We start from the raw sequence: 14,183 nt of genomic DNA on the forward strand, positions 1-14,183 counted from the left end.
GTATTACAACAGTGTAATTCAGGCTGCACCAGGATCTGGCCTTAACAGCATTTCTGTTTGAGTCGTGTACCTTATCGACGAAAGACCCCGTGATCTCACAAACGATAAATCAGACTAGATGGAAAATTCAGTATAAAAAATCAACTGTTTGTGAACGTTTTATGGTACATTTTTCCTTTAATGGACAGGCGATGGTGAAGAGGAAGACAAAAGCATTGTGTCAGGTTTAGGTACAGTACTTGGGAACCCTGGTTACTGGTAACCTTGGATTCCTTCCTTCTCTTTCATCCTTGAACCATTCCCTTTGGCTCTTTTGCTTACTTCCTATGCACTTGCCTAATTACCTTTCATCTTTCTCTGCGTCCTTTCCTTTCTTTTTTGCTGCTTCTTGTTGGTATCAAACAGCAGCTTCCATTTTCTCTTGGTAGTTTTCACTTTAAATAGAACAACAAGCTTGCGAGCATCATGATGACCTTTGCTCCTCGGGCGAGTGAGATAGTCAGCTCTCCCTTAAATTATCAGGATGATTATGATTCATATCTATTGTTCTGAAGTCACAGTCATACAATAGCTACTTAATTTCAATGCTCAAGGACAGAAAAAAAATACAAGGTAACAGATTGTAGGGATCACAGATGTCACCGCTAATTGGTGCCAAAGAGTTTCTCACTGTTAGAGCTGAAATTACTCTCATTGCAATAAAAGACGATATAACAATGGGGAAATTTTAGGGCCCATAAACACCTTGTGTGGCCCTCAGAAAAATAATAACATTGGTGGTGTGCGGCACTGGTGAATTGAAGTCAGCAGGACAGTTTTCTTCTATTTGTTAACTAATTACGAGCACAATTTACTCTAACGTGAATATTATTATTATAAATACGACAAAGAGATGAGACAAATAAGGCTTTGTCTCTTTGTCATTAAGCTAGTGGAGTCAACATGTTGTTGATGTCACTGCTAAACAAAAAATAAATAAATAACCTTTCAGCATATCGTAATTCAAGTGATGTGAGAGGGAACTCGACTCTTACACCTCTTCTTGGCTCTGTTTTCAGGTGTTATAAAATCTAGCCTGTAATGGGAGACTGACTTTGACCAATCATAGGTCTCAGAGAGAGAGAGAAAGCAGTAAAATAAAGTGGTGCTACGTTGTGAGCTGAGGATTTTCACATATGAGAGCAGGGTTTTAACCTTGTGTGAAGCCAAATGCCTTTATTAACTGGCGCACTTAGAGCATGTATGGCCATACTTGCTGTTTGTTCTGTGCTCAGAAAAAGAGGGAGGAGCTGCAGGAGGAGGTCTGTCTGATTTAAATGGTAAAAAAAATCTCCAAGAGCTTTTTACTGAATTGGAGAAGCTAATTTCACCACGTTTTTAATGTTTTTGACTATCTCATTATAATAAAATCCCTGCACTCATATGCTGACATGAAAACCCGTTACCATAGTTACAAGCTGCATAAATATACAGTGTACTGTATATTACTTTTCATGTTGCTTACAGACCTTTATGAGCAGATGGATTCAGCTGTAGTTTCGTTTAAAAAAATCAACTAGTTGATGTTACATATACCGGAGTCTGCATACGCGTGGGTTGACCACGAGAGACCAGAGCTACTGCTGAAAGACGTGTCACCATTCCCCAACTATAAAGTTCTCGATGGCTATTATTTAAAATAAATGTTGTAAAGAAGCCTTATCAGATGTTTCTGTTGGCTGAACTGTGAGCTCAGCTGTTAAAATGCTGCATTTGATTCGCTTTCACACCACTAATGAAATGTACCTCTACATTTCATGTAGAACTGGACCTGATGCTCTCAGGTTGGCTGGTTTGCACCACAGTTGAGGTGACAGCTTTCACATTGGCCTAAATGAACCACACTAAAGGGACAATTGCGCCTGTATAAACTGAACAGGGGTGTGAAAGCAACCCTAAAAATCCCTTATAGTGTACTGGCACAACTGCTACTTTAAAACAGTTTATTCCCTCTTGTAAATGATGTCACTGAAAGACTGTTTCTCAGTATGCATGAAAATAAAAATGTCAGTTTTTGTGACCGTGGGTAACAATGTGTGTGTTCTAATATCAAAATCGCTTTATGTTAATTGCTGCAGTGACTGATGCAGAGCGCACAGGGATCTCATTTTCCAAATGGCTTATATCTTAAAGAATGGAAACTCCTGGAGTATTAATGTATTTCTACTACATTTTTCTCTATTACCACTGGGAGCTCATCCAGGGCTCATATGCCCGTGAGATGTCTGTCCGGCTTTAGCTAAGATGCATACAAACACACACGCCCACGTGTTCGCACACACAAAAACAGACTGGAGATATGGAGAGGAAACTGATCAGCTGCGTGGAGCGGGGAGGGCATTCCAATGGGACTAATTAAAGGGATGGAACAGACTGCTGAAGTCATTGGAGACCACCGCTCTTTCACCAACTATTTCTTTCTCAACTCGCTTTTACTTTCTCTTTTGCTCCTCTGTGTTCTGTTAAAAAAGCTACATCATCCCGGGTTATGAGATTTAATGCTGTTTTCTCACCAGTGTTAACGCTAAAGATGTGATTAGAGGAGTTTAGGATTTCTGGAGTCTGCACTGCTTGAAGCGCTTGTTTACCAGCCGCTGTGATCTCGAAATTCACAAAGTTCCGAACTCACACGTGGACTTTTGGTTTGTCAGTATAGACAATTTGTCTGTTGCCTTTGAGTGTGTGCAGATGTGTGAGTCACCGTCCTCTGATGAATTTGATACTGATGGAGAGTCGAGCTGTTTAGAAGCTATTGATCAGAACCCCTTGTTCCTGAGCAGTCAGACACACACGTACACGAACACACACACAACCACAGTGCTCCTCTACTCTACTCTCTCTCTCTCTGTCTTCTGCTGCCCCTTTCTGAATCCATTTCTATATCACACACCCACTCATTCTGCGGCAGACAGACCAAACAACCAGCCATAATGAAGTGGCACTGCATCATCACAAACACTGCTGAGTATCTAAATGAGCTGGAGAGGAAGCAGGCACTGTCTCTGCTTTGTTTCCTAATTATTTAGTACCAGCAGAAGATAGGTGAGGACAGCAGGAAGAGGGTGAGAGGAGAAGGGAGAGAAGGAAAGATATAGGAAGACTGGAAGAGATGAAAGGAACAAGAGATGAAAAGTACACACACACACACACACACACACACACATATATATGATTCTCTCACTCTCTCTGTGTGTGTGTGATGCCCCCTAACCAGAGAAAGCCTTGGCTCAGCCTGTCTGGCTTTTCAGCTTCTCCCAGCTCTACAAATGCCTGGCTGCATAACCAGATGACTCACACACCAAGCTCAGAACTCGAGCCAGAGCTTAACACACACTTCCTCACGGCAAAAGCGGTCTCACACGTGCGTGCAGATACATCCTTGAATATAGAATATGTGCACAAAATAAACACATCAAATTATGCCCAGATCCAACCAGGTGTGTGCATAATCTCATCTGCACTTAGTTAATCTGCCCAGACTCTCACACAAAAACTGGAGAGCTTGGTTTGTTTTACTTACATCATCACAGATCTTTTCAAAAGTATTTTAGTTTTGTTTTTTTAATGCCATGACTTTCCTTCGTTACTAGTAGAGTTATTCATTACCACCATTTTTAGAGAGTTTGGGGTTTTTTTGTTTGTTAAACCACTTAACACTGACCTCTGAATCATTACAGCATAAAAGGAGCCTAACTAAAGGGATGAACCAGAGTTTTATTGACACATAGCAGGCAACTTAAAAAATAACCAATTTTAGATTGTATGTTTAGCCACTAGCAGCCTGTCATAAAAGCACATCATTTAGCGTGATTTAATTTTACTTTTCTATGAAAAGAGCCAAAAATTACACACTTACTGTATCAGTGATAAAATATTACTGCCCCAACAAGGTCATTCCCAAATAACTATTAGCTGTAAACTTGCCATCGTGCCAACATAAGAAAACTGGAAAGTGGAGAATAAAAGAAAAATGATCAGCCCTAAAAATCTATCTGCAGCAGATGAACAGTATCTGAAAGTTGTGTATTTAATGGGAAACATTGCCAAATCTGAGAGATGTATCTGGGCCTAGTTGACCCAACTACTACAGTATTTGATGAAGCTTCATTAGAAAAGATCTGAGTGGAAGGATGACCATCAAGAAGCTGATCTTAAAGAAGGGAATCAGGAATAAGAGGTTAGGGTGTTTCAAATTACACAAGAGCTAGGCTGAAAATCCGTGGCAACAGATCTTATGGAGTGACAACTTCAGATTTTATTTTTTGTTGTCAATATGTGCGAATAATATAGGTACAACAGCCAGGTTCTACAGCCATCTGTAAAACAAGGTGGAGGCTCTTTCACGGGTTGGGGCTGTATTTCAACCTGTAATCATGGGGATCTTATCAAAATTGATTAAATTATGGAAGCAGAGAAGTAACATCTGCTTTTGATTCACTATGCATTATCATCTGGAAAGAGTTTGACTGGCAGCGCCTTCATTTTCAGCATGACGATGACCCCAAACACACTGCCAGTTCTTAGAAAGAAAAACATTATCAGTCATAGACTGACCTCCTCAGAGCCCACAGCTCAACATTATTGAAGCAGTGTGGGATCATTCAGTTCAATTGAATTTGATTTTGTTTATATAGCACCAAATCACAACAATAGCTGCCTTAAGAAGCTTTATATTTAAAAACTGTACAATAATACAGAGAAAACCCCATCAATCAGATGATGCCATATGAGAAAGCACCAGGTGAAAGTGGGAAGGAAAAACTCTCTTTTAACAGGATGAAAAGGGAGGAAGGCAGGGCAAAGAATAATAATAATAGTTCATGCTTAAATGCAAAGTGGTGTATCATCTTGATATAGAACAAAAGTAGAAAGAAGAAAAGAAGAGCTTTGAATTTATTTCAAGAAACCTGGTGAACTATTCCTGAAGACAACAAGAAGAAATGATAAGAAACTTTGCTTAAAAGAGTTCAAGCTCCATGTATGTTTGCACATGGTTCAATAAATAACTGCAGCTATTCCCAGTCTCCTAACAAAATATAAAGAAATGAGGGATGACTGAAGACATTTGCTCACTACTGTTTAGTGTTTGGAGGTTGGAGTTGGAGTACGACCAAGACTAGTAGTAGTATATAGTTGACTTAGTTGAGTTTTGAGCAAAGCTATAGATATTTAAACAACATATGTAAAAGATAAAAAAGAGCTCAGCTGCCTCTTGCATTTGCTTTTGCTTTACCAGCATCCTGCAGTTATTTATTCACACCAGTGCGCAAACACATGTACACAAGTTTACTGACCAAACAGTTTCCTTGGTAGAAAACACACAGCTTGTTTGTCTGTTGAAGAACTTTTTGCGTGTACTTAGTGCCCAGAATGTAAAGTGCTTTAATTATGTGCATCCTTTACTTCAGTGGAAACACCTGCCAGCATTTGGATACCCAGTACTCTAAGTGTTTACTCACCATTGTTGGCCTTGTCCACATTGAATACACACACATAAATAAAATCTGTTATTTGATCAGTATAGTTGATGAATATATTTTTTTAAATCAGAAAAGTTGTTTTTATTAGATTTATTGGTGAGTTGTTTTGTACTTGCTTGCAGATTCCTGTCAGACCTGAGGGTATAAAAGCTTTGTGTTACAGGTTTTTTTTTTGCTTTGTTGTTTTGCTTGTTTTTGTTGTTGGCTGCTTGGACATTGGCAGTATCTGTTCTCTAATAGGTCGTTATTTCTTTACCCCAAAACAAACGTGCACCTGTCCTGAGTCGGCTCCGTGTCTTAGTGTGCATTATGCCTTCATCCTGCAGTCTTTTCTTTCTCAAATTTGTGGCCTCGTGACTTGCAACAGCAGCAACAGATTCAGCAGCATATGGGTGGATGTTGCCGACGGAACACAATTTTTCACTCAGTAGCATATTTGAGATGCTGTATTCACATTTTGAAACGTATGCCCCAAAGAGCAATGCGGTTCCTCTGAAAAGCCGACAGTTAGTGCGCCATGACAGGGAGTGCTGTCTTTAAGTGGGATGAAAGTGGTAAAAGCAAATAGCCAACACTGCCAAACCTGAAGTGGATGATGATGTTTTCTTTCCATCTTGTTTCCACACTGTGCCAGGCAAGTCTGGGCACAAAAATGCCAGAACCGTTCTTGGCACATCCCCGGTGCTTTTATTGCAGTGAACAGTGAAATAGCCTTTTTTGTATTTATTAGGGAGACAGAAGGTCACTGCAGGGTATAATTGCCAGTTGTGTATGTTTGACATTAGTCGTAGAGTATAAGGGTTATACATGACTGTTTTCTCAACAATCATGCATGGCAGTGACGTTGTGCTGGCTAAATTCTACAGGATGCTCACAGTTACTGCGTTAAGAAGGTGTAACACAGATGATACATCACGGCATTAGAGAAATGACATTTGACGCTCAACGTGACTCAAGTATGGACATAATTGTGCCACAGGCATAAAAAGTTTTAAAATCACAAACACTGTTAGGATTCATCATCTGTCATCTGTCTTTGTACATATTATTTTAGAATCCATGAATTAGAAGAAGAATTATCAAGACCATTTTAAAATAAGTAGATGGATCAGCTAAGGCACCAGATGCAGCTCTTGGGTCCCGTGTCAGATCTTTGCTGGCTATTTTCCTGTACCCTGAGGACATGACTTTCAGATACTAATATTAATAATTAATAATTTAAGGACACACTGCACACAATTCTGACATGTACCAAGTTTTTGGCTAATGGTTGTTTGGGAATCACTTTGTTGGTACAAAACTTCAATTTTATGCCCGACAGAAAAATTAAGGTTTTAAGTAGTTTATTATGTGTAGGTTCTTCCATTGTGTTAGGTCCTTTTTTATGTTTGCAGTAAGTAGTTTGTGGTTCAGATCATCCACCAGTTGGAACTTGGATTTGGATGGATTGATCCCCAGTTCCTTCAATCCGCATATCAAAGTATCCTTAGGGAAAATACTGAACCCCAAGTTGCCCTGGCTCCTTTAGAGAATGAACTTGTGTGCGTGAACTGGGTGAATGAAAGTGTTTTGAGTCCTCAACTTAAGTAGAAAGGTGATATATAAGTAGTATAGTCTATTTACCATTATCATTTATTAAGTGGCTTAACAACAAAAACAAAAAAATAAAAACAATTCAATCAATCATAAATATTTAATCTCTGTAATATTTTAGATATTTATACTAGAGCTATTTGTTATGTTTTGTAACTTTGTAATATATTGTATTATTATTTAATTGAGTTCATTCTGTCACTGCTCTTATTGGAGCAACTGTAACCACATAATTTCCCTTTGGATTATTAAAGTATTCTGATTCTGAAAAAAAAGATTTAAAATGTGACATATGAAAGATGTTAACCAGAGGATCAAAGAATATCAAAGACATCACATGTAATGAAATCACATAAAAAGTGTCTCAAAAAGTGATTTAGAGGTTTACTAATTCTGCACATTTTATTTCCTCAGGTAGGTCATTCCAAAGTTGAGAGGCCCCAAAAACAGAAGCACAATCACTTTTAGATTTTATTCTTGACTATGATTTAGCCAAAAGGGCCCCATGTGAGGATCTAAGGCTTGAAGTTAGCTCATACAGGGTCAACATTTCATCCAAGTAGCTTGGGGCCAGATTGCAACATCATTAAAAAGTGATGATTAAATCTTAAAATCAATTCTAAATCGTACAGGGAGCCAATGGAAAAAAGCCAGGAATTGAGTGATGTGATTGCTGTCTGCTAATACCAGTAAGAAGCTGTGCTGCTGAATTCTGAACCAGCTGCAGGCAAGAGAGTAACTTTTCATTCATGCCAGACAGGAGAGAGTTGCAGTAGAGAAAATAAATATGTGGATGGCTTTCTCCAGGTCTCGGTGTGAAAGTTTTATTTGTTTTCCACTAGACATACTTCTAATTTCTAGGAAGCAAGACTGAACAGCTTTATACATGTGTGATTCAAACCTAGGAACAAAATCAATTTGAACTTCGTTTCTGCAACAGGCTCTACTTTAGTTCAATAAAGAGAAATGGAAGAACTCACTTGGAAGAACTGAACATTGTTTATTGAGAAATTATTATATTTGGTGGTTAGACTCTGATGACCCATCATGGCAGAATGGAGTCCCAGCGGCGATTTAGGACAGGACTCCCCGGAGTCTAGATGCTGGTGGTGGTGAAGACGAAGACTGAGGCTTGGATACATCTCTGAGGTGTCTGTGAGTTGGAGATGGGCAGGAGGTGGGTTGCACGAATGAGTTTGAAAGGGAAAATGATGGAGATCACAGATGTAAATCACATAAAGCAGAGGTTGATTGGCTCAAAGAGGGCAAGAAAGAAGATGATTGGACTAGAGTAATGATGACAGCATTGAGACTGACAGCGTGGGAAAGTGGGAGTGATTTAAAGAATAGAAAAGCAACCTGACACCCAGAAAACCAGCCAGATGAGTGATTACAGATCTTCCTTACTGAACTTATGCCCAAGCTTCATTAGAGAGAACTCGAAGAGAGCTTTCAGTGATTTTAAGACAGTTTTCTGAGATTGAATATAGCTGTTTTATGGCGTTAGGTTGAAGGTGCAGCCCCACAGCAAAAGATTATCCTCAGGACTTTCTGCCAAAAAGGAAACCCTTTCACCACAGAGTTTAAACGGTAATAACTTCAATCCAAAACCATGGACTCGAGTCCCAACCAGACTTTACCCTAATCATCTGCCAAATAGGAAAAAATAAGTGTAAATGTAAAAAGGTTTGTGTTGAACATGGTTTAACCAGCAGTCTTCTGAGTGATAGTCCCGTGTTTCAGACATCCACCAAGCCCGGCTCTTAATGTGGACTGCGTTAGGTGCTTTTTGTGTACTTGCAGTCAGTTATGTGGTTCAGGTGGTAGAATGAATGTGTATGGATTGGTCCTCTGCTCATCCAGCCCGCATGCCAGTCAAGTATCCTTAGGCAAGAGACTTAACCCCAAGTTGCCCTCAATAGATCCTTTAGAGCAGTGGTTCTTAACCTTGTTGGAGGTACCGAACCCCACCAGTTTCATGTGCGCATTCACTGAACCCCTCTTTAGTGAAAAATAAAATATGATGTTTTTCAAATTCAAGACATAGATATGTTTTTTACTCTGCACAAAATGAGCCATGCATGTCATGGCGGAGGCTCTGCCAAACCCCTAGGGTTCGATCAAACCCAGGTCAAGAACCACTGCTTTAGAGTATGACTGTGTGAATGTTGCTCTTTACACCACCTGACTTCTTAAAGTGTTTCTACCAAAACGCCTAACATGTTATTGTGCGAGAACGTTCTGGTGAATTCATGGGAAACACTGAACTAACCTTTGCGCTTCAGCTGATGCTTTTTTCACTTCATGCATGAACATATACAGCAGTGTGTGGTGCTTGATTAGGTTCAGACTTGCATAAATGAGAAAGGTGGAGCCCAATTAGGTAGAGGGGGATAGAGAGTCACTAATAACAGTTCTGCAGTGAGAATCAAATGAATGTTTTTTGCATATATACAAGTAAAGCAATGCATTCTCTAAATTTGTCTCTTCTCTTGTGTCCACTAACAACATTTGTGTGCTTACTTTCCCTTTGACAGAATGCGGGAACGGGGTCCTTGCATTTGTGGAGTAGGTGTGTGGAGTCTGCTGCTATCTCTTTGTCTGGCCTCCCTCACACATGCACACAGAAGCCACACAGGTAGGTAGCTGTATATCTATATGTCCGCTTGTGTACTGTATATTCACCTGTCGGTGGGTCATTGTCTGTTTACAACATCCACAATATTGGCTCTATTGTAGATTACCTCTGCAGCCAATTTCTTTTCACATATTGTAAAGTTATAGTGAATACACCGCGTGCTACCTGAGGGAACACCGAGGTCGGCTTCACAATGAAATACGAGACCACCGAGGCAGATTGCCAGGAAGAACACACAAAACTTCTTTAATAAAAGAAAGTAATCCAACAAGAAAGGTCTTCCCAGTTCAGAGGCGTTCGCGTGCTCGCAGTCCCATCAGGGTGGGTGACTCTCAAAAATGCCTGGGGGTTACAGCACAGACAGTGAGAAGTGAGCTTTTGTGGATTAGAAATCCCTGGTTGTGTGATATCCTTCCCGTGTGATTCAAGTGGCTGAGTCACTACCGTGATTGAGCCCAAAGGCCTCGTACTACTTTTCAGTTCATTTCTCATGTTAAGGTTGGGTACTCGCCTCCCTGGTTCACAAAGATCACATGTGTGTGACACTGAAAATCCCATACCTCTAGGCAACAAAGATTTAAGGCGGAACACGTTATAGCTGCTACCTGTGCTGGAATAAGAGCTTTTTATGTTCCTGAGGTCATGCTGTTCAGTTACATGCACATACAGGCAGGAATGTGAATTCATTCTGTGTGTCGTCGTGAAGCTTTTACAGTTACGATTTTTATTAGGGGTATGTCAGAGTGCTGGACTTACAGGCTTTATTGGCTGTAGGCTTGCAGTGAAGGTCATTATAATGTAAGCTGTTCTTAATCACTTTTAATTCTCAAGCAGCATAAGTAAGTTTGAAAGGCTGGTGCCTCTCAATCCAAGTCAGTTCAGTACAAGTCTATTTTATTTATGTAGCACTAACTTACGACAACAGCCACCTCAAGGCATTTTATATCACAAGGTAAAGACCCGACAATATGACCCTACAAATGTGTAAGCACTTGGTGACAGTGGGAAATAAAAACTCCCTTTTAGCAGGAAGAAACCTCTGGAATCTGCTGTGGTTGGATGACCGGATCAGGGGAGGTAGACAGGACAAAAGACACCCTGTGGAAGCCAAAGTAAATAGTAACTAATTATTAAATGGATAATGAGTGAAAAAGATGGGAACCCCCCAGGAGCCCCTGCCCAAGTGTTGTTCAGTGTAACTAAGGAAGGACTCTGGGCCACCGGATCTAGACTTATCTATATGATTTCTAAAAAAGGAAAGTTTTAAGCCTAATCCTAAAAGCGGAAAGGCTGTCTGTCTCCCGAGCTAAAGGATCTACTTTTAAATATTCCAGGAACCACAAGTATTACCCAGAAAAATCCATTTCAAGATTTGTGGGGCAGATTTGGATGTAACTAATAAAATGAAAAAAACAAGCAAAAACCTTACCCAACCAAACTCAATAATTGAAAATGACAAAATCACCTAAGGATAAAAGCAGGAAGTGATTTTAGTGTCGCGTGTTCGGTTTGACTTCATATAATATGCTGTGATGGCTTGAAAATGTTACGCTGTGCTTTCGGCTTTCATGTTGTGATAAGTGTTGTGCACCAGCTGCCCTTCATCTGAACTGGCTGTCTTTGTCATTTTTGGTGCTGCGTATCTAACGTGAGCGACGTGAAGGATATTTATATTGCAGCCAGTGTATTTACGTCTTAACATCTGCCTCGTGCAGATGTTCCATTAAGGGATGACTGAAAGGGAGAATGATTGATGAGTCTGAATCTTTTCTTTAATCTGGCATCTTAGGTGGACGTGCGCCCCTCCTTTGGCCTTCCTTGTACAAACTGAAAATTTCTCATAATGTTATCGCTTCTTGGAGACAAGAAGGGTTTTTTTTGTGAGATTGTGTGTGTGTGTAGTAAATGTGTGTCCTTGTTGAAATGTGAGTACCTATATCCATGGCTTTGCGTGTGTGTTTTGTGGCTGTTTGTGTGTAAGATTGACTCTCCTGTTCTCTGGCTGCCAGGCATCATCTCCTCTCAAAGAGACATTTTTGACAAGGCAAGGGCAAACATTTTCATAAATGGAAGGATCGTGAAAAGACATTGAGAGGGGACGGAGACACCTTCTCACTGTGGTGCTTCACCAGGCTTTCAGCGAAGTGCTGAGGTCTGCACAAAGCTACGAGAAAAACAGCGAGTGAGGCAGATAAATAGAAAAGTCACAAGATGAGGAAAAGTTTAGAATTTGCACTTTTGTGTTTTTCTTTTGTCACATTTTGCTCTGAAACGGTGGCAGCAAAGGCGGCGTTTGTCTGCCCGTGTGCATTGTGACCGTTCTTCTGTTAATGGGTAATTGATTGTAAAGTAGGTTGTGATCAGTGAGTTACAGCATTATCCAGTTGCAGGGTGTCTGAGTGAGGAAAAACAGACGAGTAATCAGATAATTACTGAATACAATCCTTTAGGTCACCTCAAGGTTGTCGCTCTCACTAATTCAAAACACACCCGCTGTCTCTTTCTCTTTCGCACATGCATTCACAGAGGTACACACACACACACACACACACACACACACACACACACACACACACACACACACACACACGGGCATGTAAAGTAAATTTGATTACAATGTTGGGAGTCACTAAAGCTATTCGGTTTTGCTTTCATTATAAGAGTACCCCAGTGAGCGGCTGTGGTCACTGCCATTACAGCTCCCCGTTCTCTCTTTAAACGTTCAAGTCAAATCAATTCGTGGCTGCCGGTTTCATTTCTGAAGCAATGATTTACATTTTTTTGGACAATCTCTACAGTGAGAATTTGGGATAATCAAAAGCTAATGTAGATTCATGCTGACTATGTAAAGTGTTGTCAGCACAGACTATTTATAATTGGGCGATGTAGCTACTATGACATCACCAATTGATTTGGGCCATTTTGAAACTTTGACTTGAATATTGGCTATTGCCATTTTTTTCTGTAAATACGGTAGTTCAGATTCAGAGTTCGAGCACGCTACACAGTCATACTGGGTCTGTCAGTCACCAGATGGCTGCCCCTCCCTGAACAGGTTTCTTTAGAAGGGAGTTTTTCCTTCCCTGTGTCACCAATTGCTTGGTTGCATGGGGCGTTTTCTCTTTATTACTGTGGGTCTTTTTAATATAGGGGGCCTTGTGGTGACTTTGGTTGTGATTTTGCACTATATAAATAAAACTGAATTGAATTGAACCAAGACAAAATAATTTGCCAAGAGTGCTGTAGAGTTGTAGTTTTATCTGTGCAGAATAGCAGCACAAATATTTTATTTAACTGCCTGAAAAAACACCAAAAGCTGCAGTTAATTAATGCATGAAAACCAGGAGAAATGATACATTGGAGGCTAACGTGAATCATCCATAAAACTGTACAGCAAACGAGTGTATCCGTCAAATGCATAGGCACATTGAAATTACATTACATTTAAAGATATGTGTTGAGTAAACACGAGTGATGAAGGCTTCAGGAAAATGATGAACATACTGGACAAATGGTACGTTAACCTCTTGGGCAGGTATGTTTCTAAAGTGCACCGTGAGTGAAACCTGGTTATCGAGTACTTTATTCATATCCATCATGCAGGTACAGTGAAAGGAGTAAAAAAACTGATTTATTTATTCAGTTTTTTTTAGCTTCTATTTTTTATTGTTCTTTCTGAAAATTGTCTGAATTTAGGTAATGATTGACCTGTTTTAAAGCGGTTATATGTTCAAAACGGCGGTCCGTTTACCTGAGAGACAAAGCAAGGAGCTCGGTTTGTGTGCTTCGATCAGCGGTTCTCTTGTTGCAAGAAGTGAATCCGATTCAAGTTAACAGTGAGTGGATTCCACCTTACCTAACACCAGCCAGCCATGATGGCAATACATCAAATGTCTCCCGGCTAGGTTTTACTTCAGCCAGCATTAACACGTTTGTGTGAATATGTGTGCATGCGCATTCTTGAATTCATTTCACAAGGCATGTAGAGACAAGACAGGAACAGCAACCTCAGGAGAAGAGCTGATGGAACTGAGAAGTGGTTGAAGAAGTCTCAGGATATAAGTGTGTGTCTGCAGGAGAGTGTGTGTGTGTGTCTTTGTAGTTTCTGTTCTTTTTTGTATCTCTCAAGCCAGAGTAGAAAAATAGAAAATGATGCCTTTTCTATGCCATTAGTTCCTCTCCATCTGTTAAACCACCAATCCTTCTGTTTATTCTGCCTTATTCCCACATTTTATTATACCGAAATGTGTAACACCTAGACCACAGAGCGCTTACACTTAGTAGACTATAGATCTCCTACAATGAAGAGATCTTATTTGCAGTCTAGGCCTTGGTTAAATGACTCAGTGGTTCTGCCGATAGTCTTGAAGAAACAGCTTGGCTTGGACTAAGTAAAGCGGAACAGCGATTATGCTGATCACTTCACCACACAC

General features: G+C 40.1%; 1 protein-coding gene across 3 annotated transcripts in view; it reads left to right on the top strand.

Moving 5' to 3' along the window:
* The window catches only part of LOC308407594 (chemokine-like protein TAFA-2), a 105,880-nt gene that overhangs the window by 47,337 nt on the left and 44,360 nt on the right, over positions 1–14,183 (top strand). For all 3 annotated transcript variants that reach the window (XM_080899378.1, XM_080899379.1, XM_080899377.1), the window contains exon 2: positions 9,650–9,750. In XM_080899378.1, the coding sequence (XP_080755504.1) occupies positions 9,651–9,750 (100 nt within the window). In that variant the 5' untranslated portion in view covers position 9,650. The remainder of the gene's footprint in view (positions 1–9,649; positions 9,751–14,183) is intronic.

Source organism: Rhamphochromis sp. 'chilingali' (genome assembly GCF_963969265.1).
Source record: "Rhamphochromis sp. 'chilingali' genome assembly, chromosome: 12".
Taxonomy (NCBI): domain Eukaryota; kingdom Metazoa; phylum Chordata; class Actinopteri; order Cichliformes; family Cichlidae; genus Rhamphochromis; species Rhamphochromis sp. 'chilingali'.